The sequence below is a fragment of the Coenobita brevimanus genome, chromosome 63 (genome assembly GCF_032717465.1).
Source record: "Coenobita brevimanus isolate Jiangsu-jjx chromosome 63, ASM3271746v2, whole genome shotgun sequence".
In the NCBI taxonomy this organism is placed as follows: Eukaryota; Metazoa; Arthropoda; class Malacostraca; order Decapoda; family Coenobitidae; genus Coenobita; species Coenobita brevimanus.
Window position 1 is genome coordinate 36953235 of NC_137016.1, and position 15000 is coordinate 36968234.

General features: G+C 44.2%; 1 protein-coding gene across 1 annotated transcript in view; it reads left to right on the forward strand.

Annotated features, from left to right (window-relative positions):
* The window catches only part of LOC145404326 (alkylglycerol monooxygenase-like), a 36278-nt gene that overhangs the window by 16530 nt on the left and 4748 nt on the right, over window positions 1–15000 (forward strand). Inside the window, exons 4-5 of the mRNA XM_080275844.1 lie at window positions 6688–6836; window positions 7197–7466. Coding sequence (XP_080131970.1) covers window positions 6688–6836; window positions 7197–7466 — 419 coding nt within the window. The remainder of the gene's footprint in view (window positions 1–6687; window positions 6837–7196; window positions 7467–15000) is intronic.

Below are 15000 nucleotides of genomic sequence, written 5' to 3' on the forward strand. Positions count from 1 at the left end.
GGAGGGAGGGAGAAAAAGAGGGAGGGAAGAATTTTAATGAAAGGGTGGGAGAGCTACAGGACAGGGAGGAGAGAGAGAGAGAGAAAGAGAGAGAGAGGCGGGGGGTTTGCAGAGGGGGAGAGAGAGGGAGAGTTCAAACTATGGTATGCATGCCGTCAGTGGGAGATAAAGACAAGCTTATCAGTAATTCACATCCTTTATATCAGTTCTGTGAGGTATTTAACAACTGCCCTATCATAATTTTTGCTTTAGGTCGTGTCCATACAATTTCCATGGTAACTCTTCCAGGATAAAGATAATTCCATGATGCAGCAATTATAAATTAACAGTAACAACAGTAATAAGAACTAGGAAGCACTCAGTGAGTGCATACCTCCGCCAGTGCCAATGCAAGATCCAGATCCGGATCCGGATCCGCCCCCCAATTTAATCAATTCTTTCTTGGCCCATGACCCAAAATTTCTACAAAATTTCATTGAAATTCATTGAGAATTTTTGGAGATATCGTGTGGATAAATGAAGAAACAAACAGACAAAACATAGGTGAGTACATTACCTCCTGCAGCTTCGTTGGGAAGGTAATAATAATTACAACACCGTAAAATTGCCCAAGAGTAATTTTGATAAAGAAAAGCTTGCCACAGCCATTGCCTACTGGAAGCCGAGCTATAAAGGGACCGTGGACCTTGGGCCATCTCAGGGACCAATGACCCGATCTGGACCACATTAAGCCCTGCATTCTGGCCATGGACCGGGGGTAGGCCAGCAAACCTTCATCTCTCTAATTTAGGTGTTTTTTGAGCTTTAGGGTCAATTTTGTTTTTTGTTCCGGATGCTTCGGGGTTGCGGAAGTGGGGTCAGGATGAAATTTGGGCAGGTAAGCGGCCAACCAGCACTGTAATATGGCACTGAATGAAGGCGGGGGCTCGGACGGTACTCCAGTGCCCGGGATTTACATCATACCTGCAATAATAATAATAATGACAAAAACAAGAAAACCTACCTCAGGGGTGTGGGAAGTGTTACTACTACCGCTATTATTAAAAATGATAATAATCATAACAAAATAACAATAATAATAATGATACTTCTCCTTGAACTACTACTACTACTACGACTACTACTACTGCCACTACTACTACTACTACCACCACTACAACTACTACTAACAAAGACCCGTCGAAGTTGGATTTATTTTAAAATAATTCTTCAATTCTTCATTGTTTTTCTGTGTTGACATTTTCGACTTAAACATTATGCAGAGGAAGGGTGGAGGAAAGCAGGGAAGGACGGAGGGAAGGAGGGAGGGAAAGAGGGAAGGAGGGAGGGAAGGAGAGAGAGAGAGAGAGAGAGAGAGAGAGAGAGGAGGGAGGGAAGGACGGTGAGAAAGATAGAGGGAGGTATGGAAGAAAGGAGGGGATGAGAGATGCTGGGGAGAAAGACACGAGTAATGGAGAAGAGGGAAGAGGGAGGGAAAGAAGGGAGGAGGGAGGGAAGGTGAGGAGAGGAAGGGGGTAGGTGGGAGGGGAGGAGGGAAAGAGAGAAAAAGGGTAAGAGGGGGGGGAGGAGGGAAGGAGGGACGTTGGGAAAGAAGAAGCGAGGGAGGGCGAAGGAAGGAAGGTAAAGGTGAGAGAGAAGGAGGGAAAGAAGAATGATAGGACGAAGGGAAGGTGGAAAATGACAGGGAAGGGAGGGGGAGAAGAACGAAGGAAAGGTTCAGCTATGAAGGAAAGAAGGAAGGAAGGTGGGAGAAACAGAGAGAGAGGGGGGGAAGAAGGGAAGGGAGCGAAGGCATGGAAGATATGAGACGGATGGAAGGATGGAAAGAGGGAGAGATAGAAGGAAGGAGGGAAGGGAGGGAAGGATGTGAGGGAGAGGAGGGGAGGAATACTAATGCAAATCCTCCCAAGGTCAACTGGGGGGTGAACGAAGTCAACAAAACCCCCGAACAAAACAAACTGGAACCGAAACATTTTGATCCCGCCGAATCTTCCCGTTTTTTTGTTTTGGATGTATTCTGTAACACGCCCGGCAGTAATCGGTTACGCATAACTCGTTTAAAACTTGTTCCTGTGGTGTTTGAACGAGAAAAGCCTGTGTGGGATGCAGAGATTTTTTTCCTTTCCTCTTTACGCGCACTTGATGACTAGGTTCCGTCTTCCGTTGGGTTTCGTATCGTTTCGTATATTTGAATTTCATTTCGGCGGCTTGCGCAGTTCATAAGTCAGGGTGGTAAAGTTTTGGCGCTTTCTTTCTGCTGACTCGTAAAAGTTTATTCCATCTTGCAAATGCTGGCAGTTTGTAAAACATATTAAGTGGAGTTTAAAGTTAATTAGCGAGTGCTTACATCACCTTCGGCCGACTCAAACAGATGGCCGAAGGTAACATTTGCGGTCTCTTTCCGCTGATGCCAAGAAGGAGTATTACCTCTTGCAGACGGTGAGAATGTTACTCTTTTCACATGAACATGGCTTAGATTTTCGTCCTTTTGCAGCTTATTTCACATGAGTCAGTGGCAGATAAAGACAATACTACGGCTTCACGTCTTTTCCACAGCACTACTGCGTGGCCATCGTCACATTCTAACACTAATATTACAACTCGATATTCAAGATAGAGGTATGACAATTTTAGGCCAAGAGTAAAAAGAGTATAGTGACGATGCTAAAACAGCGGTGAAAAAATAGAATGAGTGGAAGGGCACGTCATCCTGAGCCGCCTTCAAATTTGCCCGAAGCGACTCTTGTGGCGGGAGGGACTCTGAAGAGCCGAGATAGCAACAGGGGCGGGAAAAGACAGGAGGCTATTATTCTGAGCTCGCAATTATCCTCATGATGGGAGCAGACGACAGCCACTGAAAGAAAAAATTGATGAGACTAGAGGAGGATAAAAAAAAAAAAAAATGCCGAAGGAAAGAGGAAAATGGGCCCTGTGCTGTGTTTACTTAGAGGCGCTGGGGAAGACGCCTTCAGGTGATGGCACAGGTATAACCAAGTGGCTCAGCTGCCTGGCTTTACAGATGTCCCTCAGCTCCCTCCCCCTGTCCCAAAAGGAGGATGGTGGACTGCAGGGGGAGGGCATCTTCAGACTGCAGTCCACCGCGTTTACGTCTGGGGTTACTATTACTACTACTACTTCTGTTGTTGCTGCTGCTGCTACTACTACTACTACATCTCTACCACTACTTCTACTACTACTGTTACTTCTCATCAACATCCACTAAACACATTCACATCGGCACATTGCTCCCAGACTTCCTGATTAGCTTGTCTCTCCACGTACACCTGGGAGGGGGGACAGGTGAAATTACGTGGCGAGATAGATAAATGAGGATGCTCAATAGATGTGGTGATGTGGATGTGTTGCAATGTGCTTGAAGTATCCTGGGAGAATGAGAGACTAACTAGGAGAGTAACTGATATGGAAAGGGAGAGGGGGAGGGGGAGACCGAGGATGAAGTGGAGGGATGGGGTAGAGAGTGAGTCTTGTCATAATATAATTCTGTTTTCCCTTCTTTATTATTCTAGAGATGATATGTGAGGGCGTCTACCGTCCACTCGCCTGATGTAATGTTGCTTGTTTTTTCCTTCATGCTTTACCATTCTTTTTCTGTGACTATCCTTCCCTCTCCCCGCAGGGGGCCGAGGCTAGTCTCCCGCAGGCCAAATTTCTTAAAAGAGGGTAATCGATCCTACTCCTGGGTACATAACAGAATCGGAAACCTCACAGTGGCCTCTAAGAGCTTCAGACCTATGCGGAAACCCCACCTCCTTCGCAAACACACACACACACACACACACACACACACACACACACACATTTCTTATACAGGTGGATGTGTCTTGGATGGATTCCTTAGCAACACACACACACACACACACACACACACACACACACACACACACACACACACACACACAGAGGCGGATGTGGATAAATTTTTTCGCCATAACGTAATCACTTTAGGCTCCTGTTTTTTTGCCATTAAAACACTGGATTAGATGATGAATGAATGACTGAATGAATGAATGAATATTTCTTGGATTAATAAGAAATGAAATATGAACAGTGCCTTGTATGCATATATGTAAACATTTTTTGTGTGCAGCTATATACGCAGATCACACACACACACACACACACACACACACACACACACACACAAAATACCCCCCATACAAATACACATACGCACACACACACAAAATCATGACTACACCCTTCTCACTCTAACCTGGCCTGTAATGAGTGACTAACACCAGAATATGATGCTAGTCACGAAGAAGTGCTATGGGAAGGGCGTAGAGCCGTAGCGGTACACTCGATTAATTTTTCTTTGACGGAAGTGGGTTGTGCTAAATTTTACGGGTCTGTCTTTGAGTTATGAGGTAGGAACGAGTCTCCTTGGTTATTAGTCAAATTTTACCTTCCGTCTGACTACATCTGGCCATCAACTGAGCTTAGAACAAACATATATATTTTTTTTAATATTCTCACGATGGAGACCGTGGATGACATGGAGGGATGGAGCAGAGAGGTATATGAGAGAGAAGGATGTAAGCTGGGGAGGGGGCAAGGAAATGGCAGGGACAGGGCGATATGGAGACGATTTGTTTGTGGCCACCCCTCACGAGATTAAGGCATCTGGCTATAGATAGAGAAATTGATAGATAGGTAGATAGACAGATAGATAGATAGATAAATAGATAGATAGATAGATAGGTAGATAGTAAATCAATGAGTAAGTCTGTCTGCCTGCCTGTCTGTCTCCGTCTCTTTCTCTGTCTCTGTCTGTCTGTCTCTCTCTCTCTCTCTCTCTCTCTCTCTCACTGGGGGGAACGTAGAGTACAGACACCTATAACTTCCTCCATACCAGAGTTACCTGGACGAAAACATCTGAGAAGTGAGCGATAAAGGCCTTGTTTCACCCAGCGTTTCAGTTGCTTTCGTCCACGTCTCAGAAGAGTTCGTACAGTATTGCCACTCAGGCTCCTATGACTCGTAGGGAAGAAAAAACTGTCTGGCGATCCCTAGAGAGAGAGAGAGAGAGAGAGAGAGGTTCAAAACTTTCACTGCCTTCCTTTTTCCTTCGCTCACTTTCATTTTCTCTCACTGTCTTCCTCTTTCCTGACTTCTCTCTCTCTCTCTCTCTCTCTCTCTCTCTCTCTCTCTCTCTCTCTCTCTCTCTCTCTCTCTCTCTCTCTCCAATATTTCTTTCCTAGTGTCTCCCTCCCTCCCCCTCCCTCCTCCCCTCTCTTCTTTCTCCCTACCTCTCTCTTGTTTTTTCCCCCTTCTTCCCTTTCCCCTCCCTCTCCTCCCTACCTCTCTCACTCCTCTCTGCTTTCCTCTCTTTCTCCTCTCCTTCCCTCTTATGCCTGTCATTCTCTTCTTATCTCCTCACCTTCCTTCTCCTCTCTCTCTCCTCTCTCTCTCTCTCTCTCTCTCTCTCTCTCTCTCTCTCTCTCTCCCTCCCTACGCCTCATCCCTTACGTAAGTCACCTTTGCAATTTAGGGGCCCGGGCAGGTGAGACTACCCCCCCCATCTGTGTGTGTGTGTGTGTGTGTGTGTATATATGTAAAACAGGTAGGATACTCAGCATGACTACACTGATATATTTAGTACAAGAATAATAACATTATAAATATCACATCCTTCACAATAACGCATCTTTAAAAATAGATAGATAGATAGATAGATAGATAGATAGGTAGGTAGATAGATGGGTAGGTAGATCGGTAGGTAGGTAGGTAGGTAGGTGTTTTGTTGTTGTTGTTGTTGTTGGGTGGGATATTGCTGTTTATGTGTTTGTTTGTTTGTGTGTGTGTGAATGGCTTTATCAGGCGTGCGTAAACTTGCGTAATATTGCGTAAATGCGAGTTTGTTTGTTTCCTTGTCTGCGTAGGAGAGTAGGTGCGTCAGTATCCGGTTTGCCTTGGGGTAGGACGGGAGTAGGTTAGGGAGAGAGAGAGAGAGAGAGAGAGAGAGAGAGAGAGAATGGAGTGAAATATTTACAGGGACGAGTAATACCTCAAAAGGTCTTAGGACCCTTGCCACGAGTTATTATGAATTAAGTTACCAGAGAGAGAGAGAGAGAGAGAGAGAGAGAGAGATGATGGAAGTTACACGGACCAGTAGTACCTCAAATGGTCTTATGACTCATATAAAGGAAGTAAATTAAGTTACTAGAGAGAGAGAGAGAAACTTCCAAGACCACTCACTTTCTTACTGTCTTCTCGAGGTGATCCAGCTTGCCTTAAGATCTTTATATAAACTATCTTTGAATAAACCGTCGCCTGAGATACGGTTAGTGCAATCCAAGATCTTCTCTCTCCTCGTCAGCTCCCCCCCCCCTCCACCTTGAGTCTTCCTTCCTTCCTCACGACACCTTTAGATATCTCTGTCTGTCTGCCTGTCTGTCTGTTTGTCTCCTTACACCACCCTCACCTCATTTGACCCCTCTTGAGCTCACCCTCACCCCACCTGACCCCATTCATCCGTACCTTTACCTCACCTTCACCTCATTTATTCTACCTGACTCCACCCTTACCCCACCTCAATCTCATTCTACCCTCATCCCACCTGACCTAATCCTCCCCATCATCATCCCACCTGACCTCACTCTCATTCTACTTCACCTCACCCTCATCTGACCCCACCTGACCCCATTCTCTACGTCTCCTCCCCAGGTGGTTCACGCGCTGGTTCGAGATGAGTGGGTATCTGTGGGTGTATCAGTATCGCCTGCTACACATCCCCTACACCTCACCCCTGGCCTGGTGGGCTGGCTTCCTCGTTGCTGACTTTGTGTACTACTGGTTCCATCGCGCCTCTCACGGTGGGTATATGGGTGTAGCAGGCAGGGTCTCGAATTTGTGGAGCTTCGAAATCAGGGGTCTGGGGCTTCAGAGTTTCTGGAGGATTAGAGGTGACTGTGGTTGTTAGTGGTCCATGTTTCTGAGGTTCTTCTCGTCTTTCCAGAACTGAGTTCTTCTCTTCCACATATCTGTCTTTCATCTTGTACTAATTAGATTCTCCTTTATTGCCCTCTCGGCCTTCTTTTCTTACGTGCAGTTCTGAACCCCTTCCTCTTTCGTTCTTGTCTTCGGTTCTCTAGTTTTGCACTCCATTTGTTTCTCCCTGTTCTTCCGAGGTTAACTCTTCTATTTTCCCTCGCCCTTTTCCTTTCCCCCTGCAGAGGTCAGCGTCATCTGGGCCTGGCACCAAGTCCACCACTCCCACGAGGACTACAACGTCACCGTGGCTCTCCGACAGTCCATGTTCCAGAGGCTCTTTGCTTTGGGCTTCTACCACCCCTTCGCACTGCTCGGGGTGCCTCTGCCTGCCGTCTGCGTCCACTGGCATCTCAATCTCCTGGTCCAGTTCCTGATTCACACCGATATCATAGGGAAGATGGGGCCCCTGGAGTGGTTCCTCAACACGCCCTCTCACCACAGGGTCCATCACGGTAAGACGACCTCTATTCTCCTCAAGACGGCTTCTATTCTCCCTAAAATGGCCTCTATTCTCCTTAAGACGGCTTCTATTCTCCTTACGATGGCTTCTATTCTCCCTAAGACGTTTTATACTTTAGTTTTTAGTGCATGGTGGGTTTGACTTTCAATTCTTCCTTATTATACGTCGCCTGGTGGACTAGTGGTCTGAGCTCCTTGTTGGAGGGAAGGCTGCAAGTTTGATCCACAATACGTGACTGGATTTTTTTGATCACACAATGACACCAAAGGAATTATACTGGTTATCTGTCCTTAAGTGTCCCCTTAAAAAAAAAAAAGTCAACTCTCGACAAGGCAAAGGACATAAGAAGGTTAAGTAAAGAAAAAGGGGAATAAAAAAAGATTGACGCAAGAAATAAAACAGACAAAAGAAAAAGGTGAAAAAAAAAAGACAAATGAGGTAACAAGGACAAAAAATTAAGTGAGTATAAGAAAATGTAAAGAAAAGAAAAACATTGAAGAAACTGAAAAAAATAGAAACGAACGAACGAAGAAATGTCAAGTCATGATAATTACAGGAAAAAATTACAAAATGACTCGGATGACGTGAGGAGGAGAAAGAAAATAAAAATGAATGAAAGATCGAAGAATTATGGCGTAAGATGTCCCCAAAAAAGGTGAAAAATTTTGGGAAGAGACAGGTGATGAGTCTAACGGGATAATTGCAGGTAAGAATGGGTGAGAAGGAAGAGAGTAAGATTAAGGAATGTGGCTGAGTGTCTTCAAGGTGGTCAGGAGCAGCTTAGGTTGTTGTGCTGGGGTAGAGAGAGAGAGAGAGAGAGAGAGGGGGGGGGGATGAAGAAGGATGAAGAGAAAGAGGGAAATGAAGGGAGGAGAGAGAGGGGGAGGGGTGAAGATAGGTGACGGGTGACGGGGGGGGAAGGGAGGAGATGAGAGGAGGGGGAGGAACAGGGAAGAGAGGAGGAAGAGGAGAGGGAAAAAGGAGGAAGGAGGATTCGGGAGAAAAAGATGAGAGGAGAGGAAGGAGAGGGAGAGGGGAGGGGGGAGGGAAAACTCGGACTGGAAGATGATCAAAGAGTCAGTTTTTCGACTTTTTTTTTTTTCATTTTTTCCAATAGTCCTTTAAAACTGGATATGTCAGGGCATCACCACTCGATCACTCACCCCTCCTGCTTTGCCCATGCCTCAACACATGATCCTAGGTGACTCATTCTACGCTTTATACCTCAGAATCTTAATCCTAGTTCACCCTCCCTGCACATCACATCGCAGACAACCCTGGGAATTCAAAACAGTGGGCGTCAATCCTGCGTTAAAAATAATAAGTGATGTTCTAATATGTGGCGTCCGTCCTAGGAATGAAAATAGGCGGTGTTCATCCTGGGTTTTGATATAAGGGTCCATCATCCTGTTTTTAATACGTGGTTGTTCTGGGATTATTATTTGAACGTTGTTGTTGTACTAAGAATTGTAAAGAATATTCTACACCTTAAGATAGATAGGTAGATAGATAGAGAGATAGAGATGTGTGTGTGTGTGTGTGTGTGTGTGTGTGTGTGTGTGTGTGTGTGTGAGCCAGTAAATGAAGGAATGGGTGCGTGTGTGGAGTGTGAGATTATGATTCAGTGCGTTTGCGCGCGTGTGCGTGTGGGTGTGCATGGACTGGGTGACCTTGAGAGAGGTTATTGAGTGAACCGGGATGTGAGTGTGCGTGTGCGTGTGCTTGCATCATTTGTTTTCATTGTGTGTGTGTGTGTGTGTGTGTGTGTGTGTGTGTGTGTGTGTGTGTGTGTGTGTGTGTGTGTACTAATATTCTTTCTGCGTGTATTAGGTGTATATCTGTGCTTGTGTTGCCGTGTGTGTATACCAATATGTGTACATATGTGTGTGTATGTATGTGTACGTGTATGTGGGCGTGTGCGTATGTGTGTTTTTTTCATTCTAGCTTCTTAGCACAGTAAGGATGAAAATAAGTTAGAACTGAGTGTTAAATCAAGGTGCTACGTTTGTCTCTCTCTTTAGCACCCCCCCCCTCTGTCTGTCTGTCTGTCTGTCTCTCTCTCTCTCTCTTGCGCCATCTTTCGAAATCTCTCATCCTGTCTGTTTTTGTGTGCATGTGTGTGTTTACTTTAAGTTAGTGTGTGTGTGTTTGTTTGCTTTCAGTCAATGTGCTTGTGTGTGTGTGTGTGTGTGTGTGTGTGTGTTTGAATCTAGTCCCCCCCCTCTCTCTCTCTCTCTCTCTCTCTCTCACACACACACACACACACACACACATCCACACCCAAGGGCACTACACACCACACAAACACACTCATCGCTTCATCGGTGGCGTATCCAAGTATTTACAAATTGGGGGGGAGGGGGCAAAGTAAGGCCAGGTAATTATTTTTTCGTAATTTAAGTCGAACAAGACCCTCCGTAACACCTTTTCCTAAGTGATTTATTTTCGATATTACAACTGAACATTTTCTGTCTATTTATTTATTGCCACACGCCTTAATCACGTAAAGGGTGGCCACAAACAAATCGCCTCCATGCCGCCCTGTCCCCCGCCATTTTCTTCTGTGCTATTTACATCGTTTCTATTTATTTTATATATATATTGATGTACAAAAGGATGCTGAGGCGAAACGTGCTAAATAAATCACATAGTAAAAGGTGCTAAGATGCTTGTAGTACTGCCTATATTTTTAAAAGGAGGGGCAGGTGGGGGGAGGGGTCTGACAGGGGGTGTTCAGGCCCCACTAGAACCCCACGTGGTATGTAAGTGTGTGTGTGTGTGTGTGTGTGTGTGTGTGTGTGTGTGTGTGTGTGTGTGTATGAAGCGGAATATGACAGATGAGCAAGCAAATTTTATCTATCTATCAATGTCCGCCTATCTATCTACGTATCTATCTGGTTATTTATTGCCAGACGCCTTAATCCCATATGGGGTGGCCACAGACAAATCGCCTACGCGTCGCCCTCTCCTCAACCATTTGACTGCCCTCCCTCCAACTCACTCACGCTCTTTCTCGTATATATACCTCTTCACTCCATCCCTTCATCTCATCCTTGGTCCCCCCCTCCTCTCTTCCTCTACCTCACTCACATACGCTCTTCTAGTCAGTCTCTCATGCCCAATCTAAATATTTCCCTAAACATTTTCAGTCATATCCATAAAAATAGTGTGTGGATATTTATCTGATGAAGGAGAGAGTCTCCTTGGTTACCAGTCAAATTAACCCTCCAATCTGACTACACCTGGCCATTAACTGAGCTGAGGGGTGTATTTAGATTAAGCTCACAATAATACATCAAGGAAGGGGCGGTGGGTATTGGTGTCAAAATGGTGATGTGTGAAGGTTGAAGGTAGTAGCAGTATGTTGGTGTTTCGTAGGTAAATAACTGACCTCGTAAACGGGCTTCCTAGTTCAGGCTCAGACTTGAATGCACACACACACACACACACACAGAAATAAGAAACAGAAAACATATTAGCCATGAAAGGTGTGTGCGTGGCTGTGTTTGTTTTTTCCCTTGCTTTTTTTATCTGTTTTTTTCCTTGTTTTTTAATCTGTTTTTTTTCCTTTTTCTTTGCATCTGTTTTTTTCCTTGTTTTTTAATCTGATTTTTTCCTTTTTCTTTGCATCTGTTTTTTTCCTTTTTCTTTGCATCTGTTTTTTTCCTTGTTTTTTAATATGATTTTTTTTTTTGCATCTGTTTTTTTCCTTGTGTTTTTCTGCATCTGTTTTTTTTTGCCTTGTGTTTTTCTGCATCTGTTTTCTTCCTTTTTTTTTTGCATCTGTTTTTTTCCTTGTTTTTTTTACATCTTTTTTTTCCTTTTTATTGCATGTTTCTTTCCTTGATTTTTTCATGTTTTTTTCCTTGTTTTTTTTTGCATGTTTTTTTTTGCCTTCTTTTTTTTTAGTCTTATTATTGACTTATTTCTTTGGTTATTTGCTTATTTATTTTCTCCAGGAAGCACATGGAGGTCTACCAGGCCTGTTATTAGCTGATTCTGTCTTAAGCCATTTTTTCCTGTTTGTTTTTTGCGTGTGTGTGTGTGTGTGTGTGTGTGTGTGTGTGTGTGTGTGTGTGTGTGTGTGTGTGTGTGTGTGTGTGTGTTTGTTTTGCGTCCTTCTGGCTTCTCTTCCTGCCTACTAGTACTCTCTCTCTCTCTCGTCCTTGTTTCTCTTCCTGCCTATTAGTACTCTCTCTCTCTCTCTCTCTCTCTCTCTCTCTCTCTCTCTCTCTCTCTCTCTCTCTCTCTCCCACTATGAGAATAATATGGACACGATGAGATCAGCTTTTCTAGACACACACACACACACACTGATGATCACAAACCATCACGTGATCCTGACCGACACGGTGAATTACACACACACACACACACACACACACACACACACACACACTACCTAAAAACACATAATGAAGAGGAAAAGGACGGAAGAAGAATAAGACAGTGAAGAAAGATCAGAGGAAGAAAGAAAGGAGAGGGAGATAAAAGAAAAGGAGGAAGGGAATGAGGAGGATGAGGAAGAGGAGGAGGAGGAGAAGGAGGATGAGGAGGAAGAGGAGGAGGAGGAGGAGGAGGAAGCAAAGAAGAAGGAAAAGTAGAAGAGAGGAAATATTAATAGTACTACCACAAGCATATTTGGTATTCTGGTGTGATGTGTTGTGCTTTATCCCTGCCTGCCTCACCCCACCCTGCTTCACTCCACTATTTCTCATCCCACCCTGCTACACCCCACCCTGCCTCAACCCACCCTGCCTCACTCCACTATTTCTCATCCCACCCTGCCTCACCCCATCCTGCGTCACGCTACCCTGCCTCACCCCACCCTGCCCCTCCCCACCCTGCCTTACCCCACCCTGCCTCACTCCACCCTACCTTACCCCACCCTGCCTTATCCCACCCTGCCTCACCCCACCCTGCCTCCTGTCTAAGAATGAGTACAAAGGAAAGCAAACAGCAACAGGCCTCTAGATCCTTTCGTGTCTGTTTGGGATAGGGAAGGTTATAACAGACAAACCAATGTATCTGTTAAAGACAAGGATAGACATGCAGGATGGGAGGTTGCAAAAGTGAGGGAGAGGATGAGGAGGAAGAGGAGGAGGGAGAAGATGAGGAGGAGGAGGAAGAGGAGGAGAAGGATCTGTCTCTGTCTGTCTGTCGGTCTGTCTGCATGTCTGTCTGTCTGTCTGTCTGTCTGTTTGTTTGCCTCTTCTCTCTCTCTCTCTCTCGTTCGTTTGTCCATCTATCTTTTATTCATCTTCCCATCCTTCTATATAAATCTATCTATCTATCTATCTATCTATCTATTCTCTACTATTCAACTTCCCTTTATCTATCAGTCCTTCTATCTTTCACATCTCCCTGTACATCTATCTATCTATCTATCTATCTACTCATCCATCCATCTTTCTATCTATCTATCTATCCATCTATCAATCTATATATCTGTCTATCTATCTATCTGTCTATCTACCCATCCATCCATCTATCTATCTATCTATCTATCTATCTACCCATCCATCCATCTATCTATCTATCTATCTATCTACCTGCCCATCAATCTATTTACCTGTCAATCAAGCAACGCCTCAAGGTGCAATGGGTCAAATAACAGGTGTTAATTAGATATACCTTCCTGCTTTCCTTCTCTCTCTCTCTCTCTCTCTCTCTTAGTTATTCTTCTGATCTATTTATCTATCTATGTCTATCTATTTATATACTTATCTATCAATACCTAAAGGCGAAAAAGCAGAGAGAGAGAGAGAGAGAGAGAGAGAGAGAGAGAGAGAGGGTAGGTGTGTATATGTAATTATGTTTGTGAAAAAAGAACACAAAATTTTTCTCCTTTTCTTGTATGTATGTATGTATGTATGTATGTATGTATGTACGTATGCGTGCTTGTGTGCGTGTAAGGTGAGGCGTATATCAAGTTAGCCTAAGGCGGATATTTGCATGACAAGCAATTGGTGGGGAGGGACGAAGGAGAGGAAGACTGAGAAAGAGATGGAAAAGAAAAGAAAAAAGTAATTGCTATATCCTTTTCACTCAAACTTGGCCTAAAATTACCCTCTCTCGGACGTGAATGCTGAGCTGTAGCAATAGATTGGCACCAGAATAAGATGCTAGTCACGAAGAAGTAAAAAAAATGAGTTGATGGATTGTATGTGATGTTGAGCTGAAGATTTCGTGGGCTGGATTGATGAGTTAATGAGTGTGTGGCCCATTTGACCCTGTGATGATAGGCCTCTTGATTGTCCGTGCCTTCCTCTTCCTGCTTCAAGAGCCTACCTATTTAATGATGATAGGGAGAATTGGGATGATAATGATGATGATGATGCTGGCAGTGGTGGTTGTGCTGATAAAAATAATGGTGGTGTTAATGATGATGATGATGGTGTTGGTGATGATGATGATGGTGATAATGATGATGATGATGGTGTTCAAGATAATGACGATGATAATAATGATGATGCTGATAATGATGTTGATGCTGGAAGTGTTGCTGCCAATAATAATAATAATAATAATAATAATAATAATAATAGTGACAGTGTTGATAATGATAGCGCTGGACTTGGCATTTTCCCCGCTCCTTCCCACACTGGTCAGGTCCCGTCCATCACGTCTGTCTGTCATGTCATCTGAAATTACACCTGTTTCCATGTCACCTTCCGCCTCTCAAATTTTCTCAAGACAGGTACAAGCAAGGCCGGATTTGGTCCACTAGTTCCTTCGTCTGTATCCTACTTCCTACTCATCTACTGTGCTTCCTACCACGTCTACTGCATACTACTACGTCTACTACACACTACAGCTGCTGCACACTACTGCCTATTTTTCTGCCTACTTCACACTTAGGGCATGTCCGTCACTTTCCTCCCTGACGCATCGTATCAGAGAGAAGCATCTATGGCCGGAGAAACATACCGAGCCTCTCTCAGTTAAGGAATATTTACCAGCGAGAGAGAGAGAGAGAGAGAGAGAGAGAGAGAGAGAGGACAAGGAAGAAAGAATCAAAGGCTAAAAGTCATGCGCACAGCCAAATAAATCTTAGCATCTTAAAGGCCTGATGAATGCATAGCGGAAAAGTCGAAACCATCAGAGAAACCCATTACTCAAGACTGTCTTTCCATTAGGCTTCGCTCGCTGTAAATAATGTTCGGATAAGAAAAAAAATTCAGGAGAGACAGTGACCTCTGAACGCCTCTTCCTGGGGTATTTATTTTGCATCCAACATACAAAGTACCGGTACTAAGAATATATAAATAATTCATTAGTTCGCATAACCTTAACATTTTCTTTGAGATGACTTATACCCTTTGAATATCAAGTTAATTAAGATCATTTAAGATAATTATATGTAATTACAAAATGATTCGCTAAAGGGCAAGGATTAAGGGTTTGGTCGACTTTGCCTGTTTATTAAGACAGGATTCTTAGAAGCAATCAGCCCCCGGCCAGTTTGTATTCACACACACACATGTACGTGTATTAGTTCCCCACAGATATACACACGCGTGCAC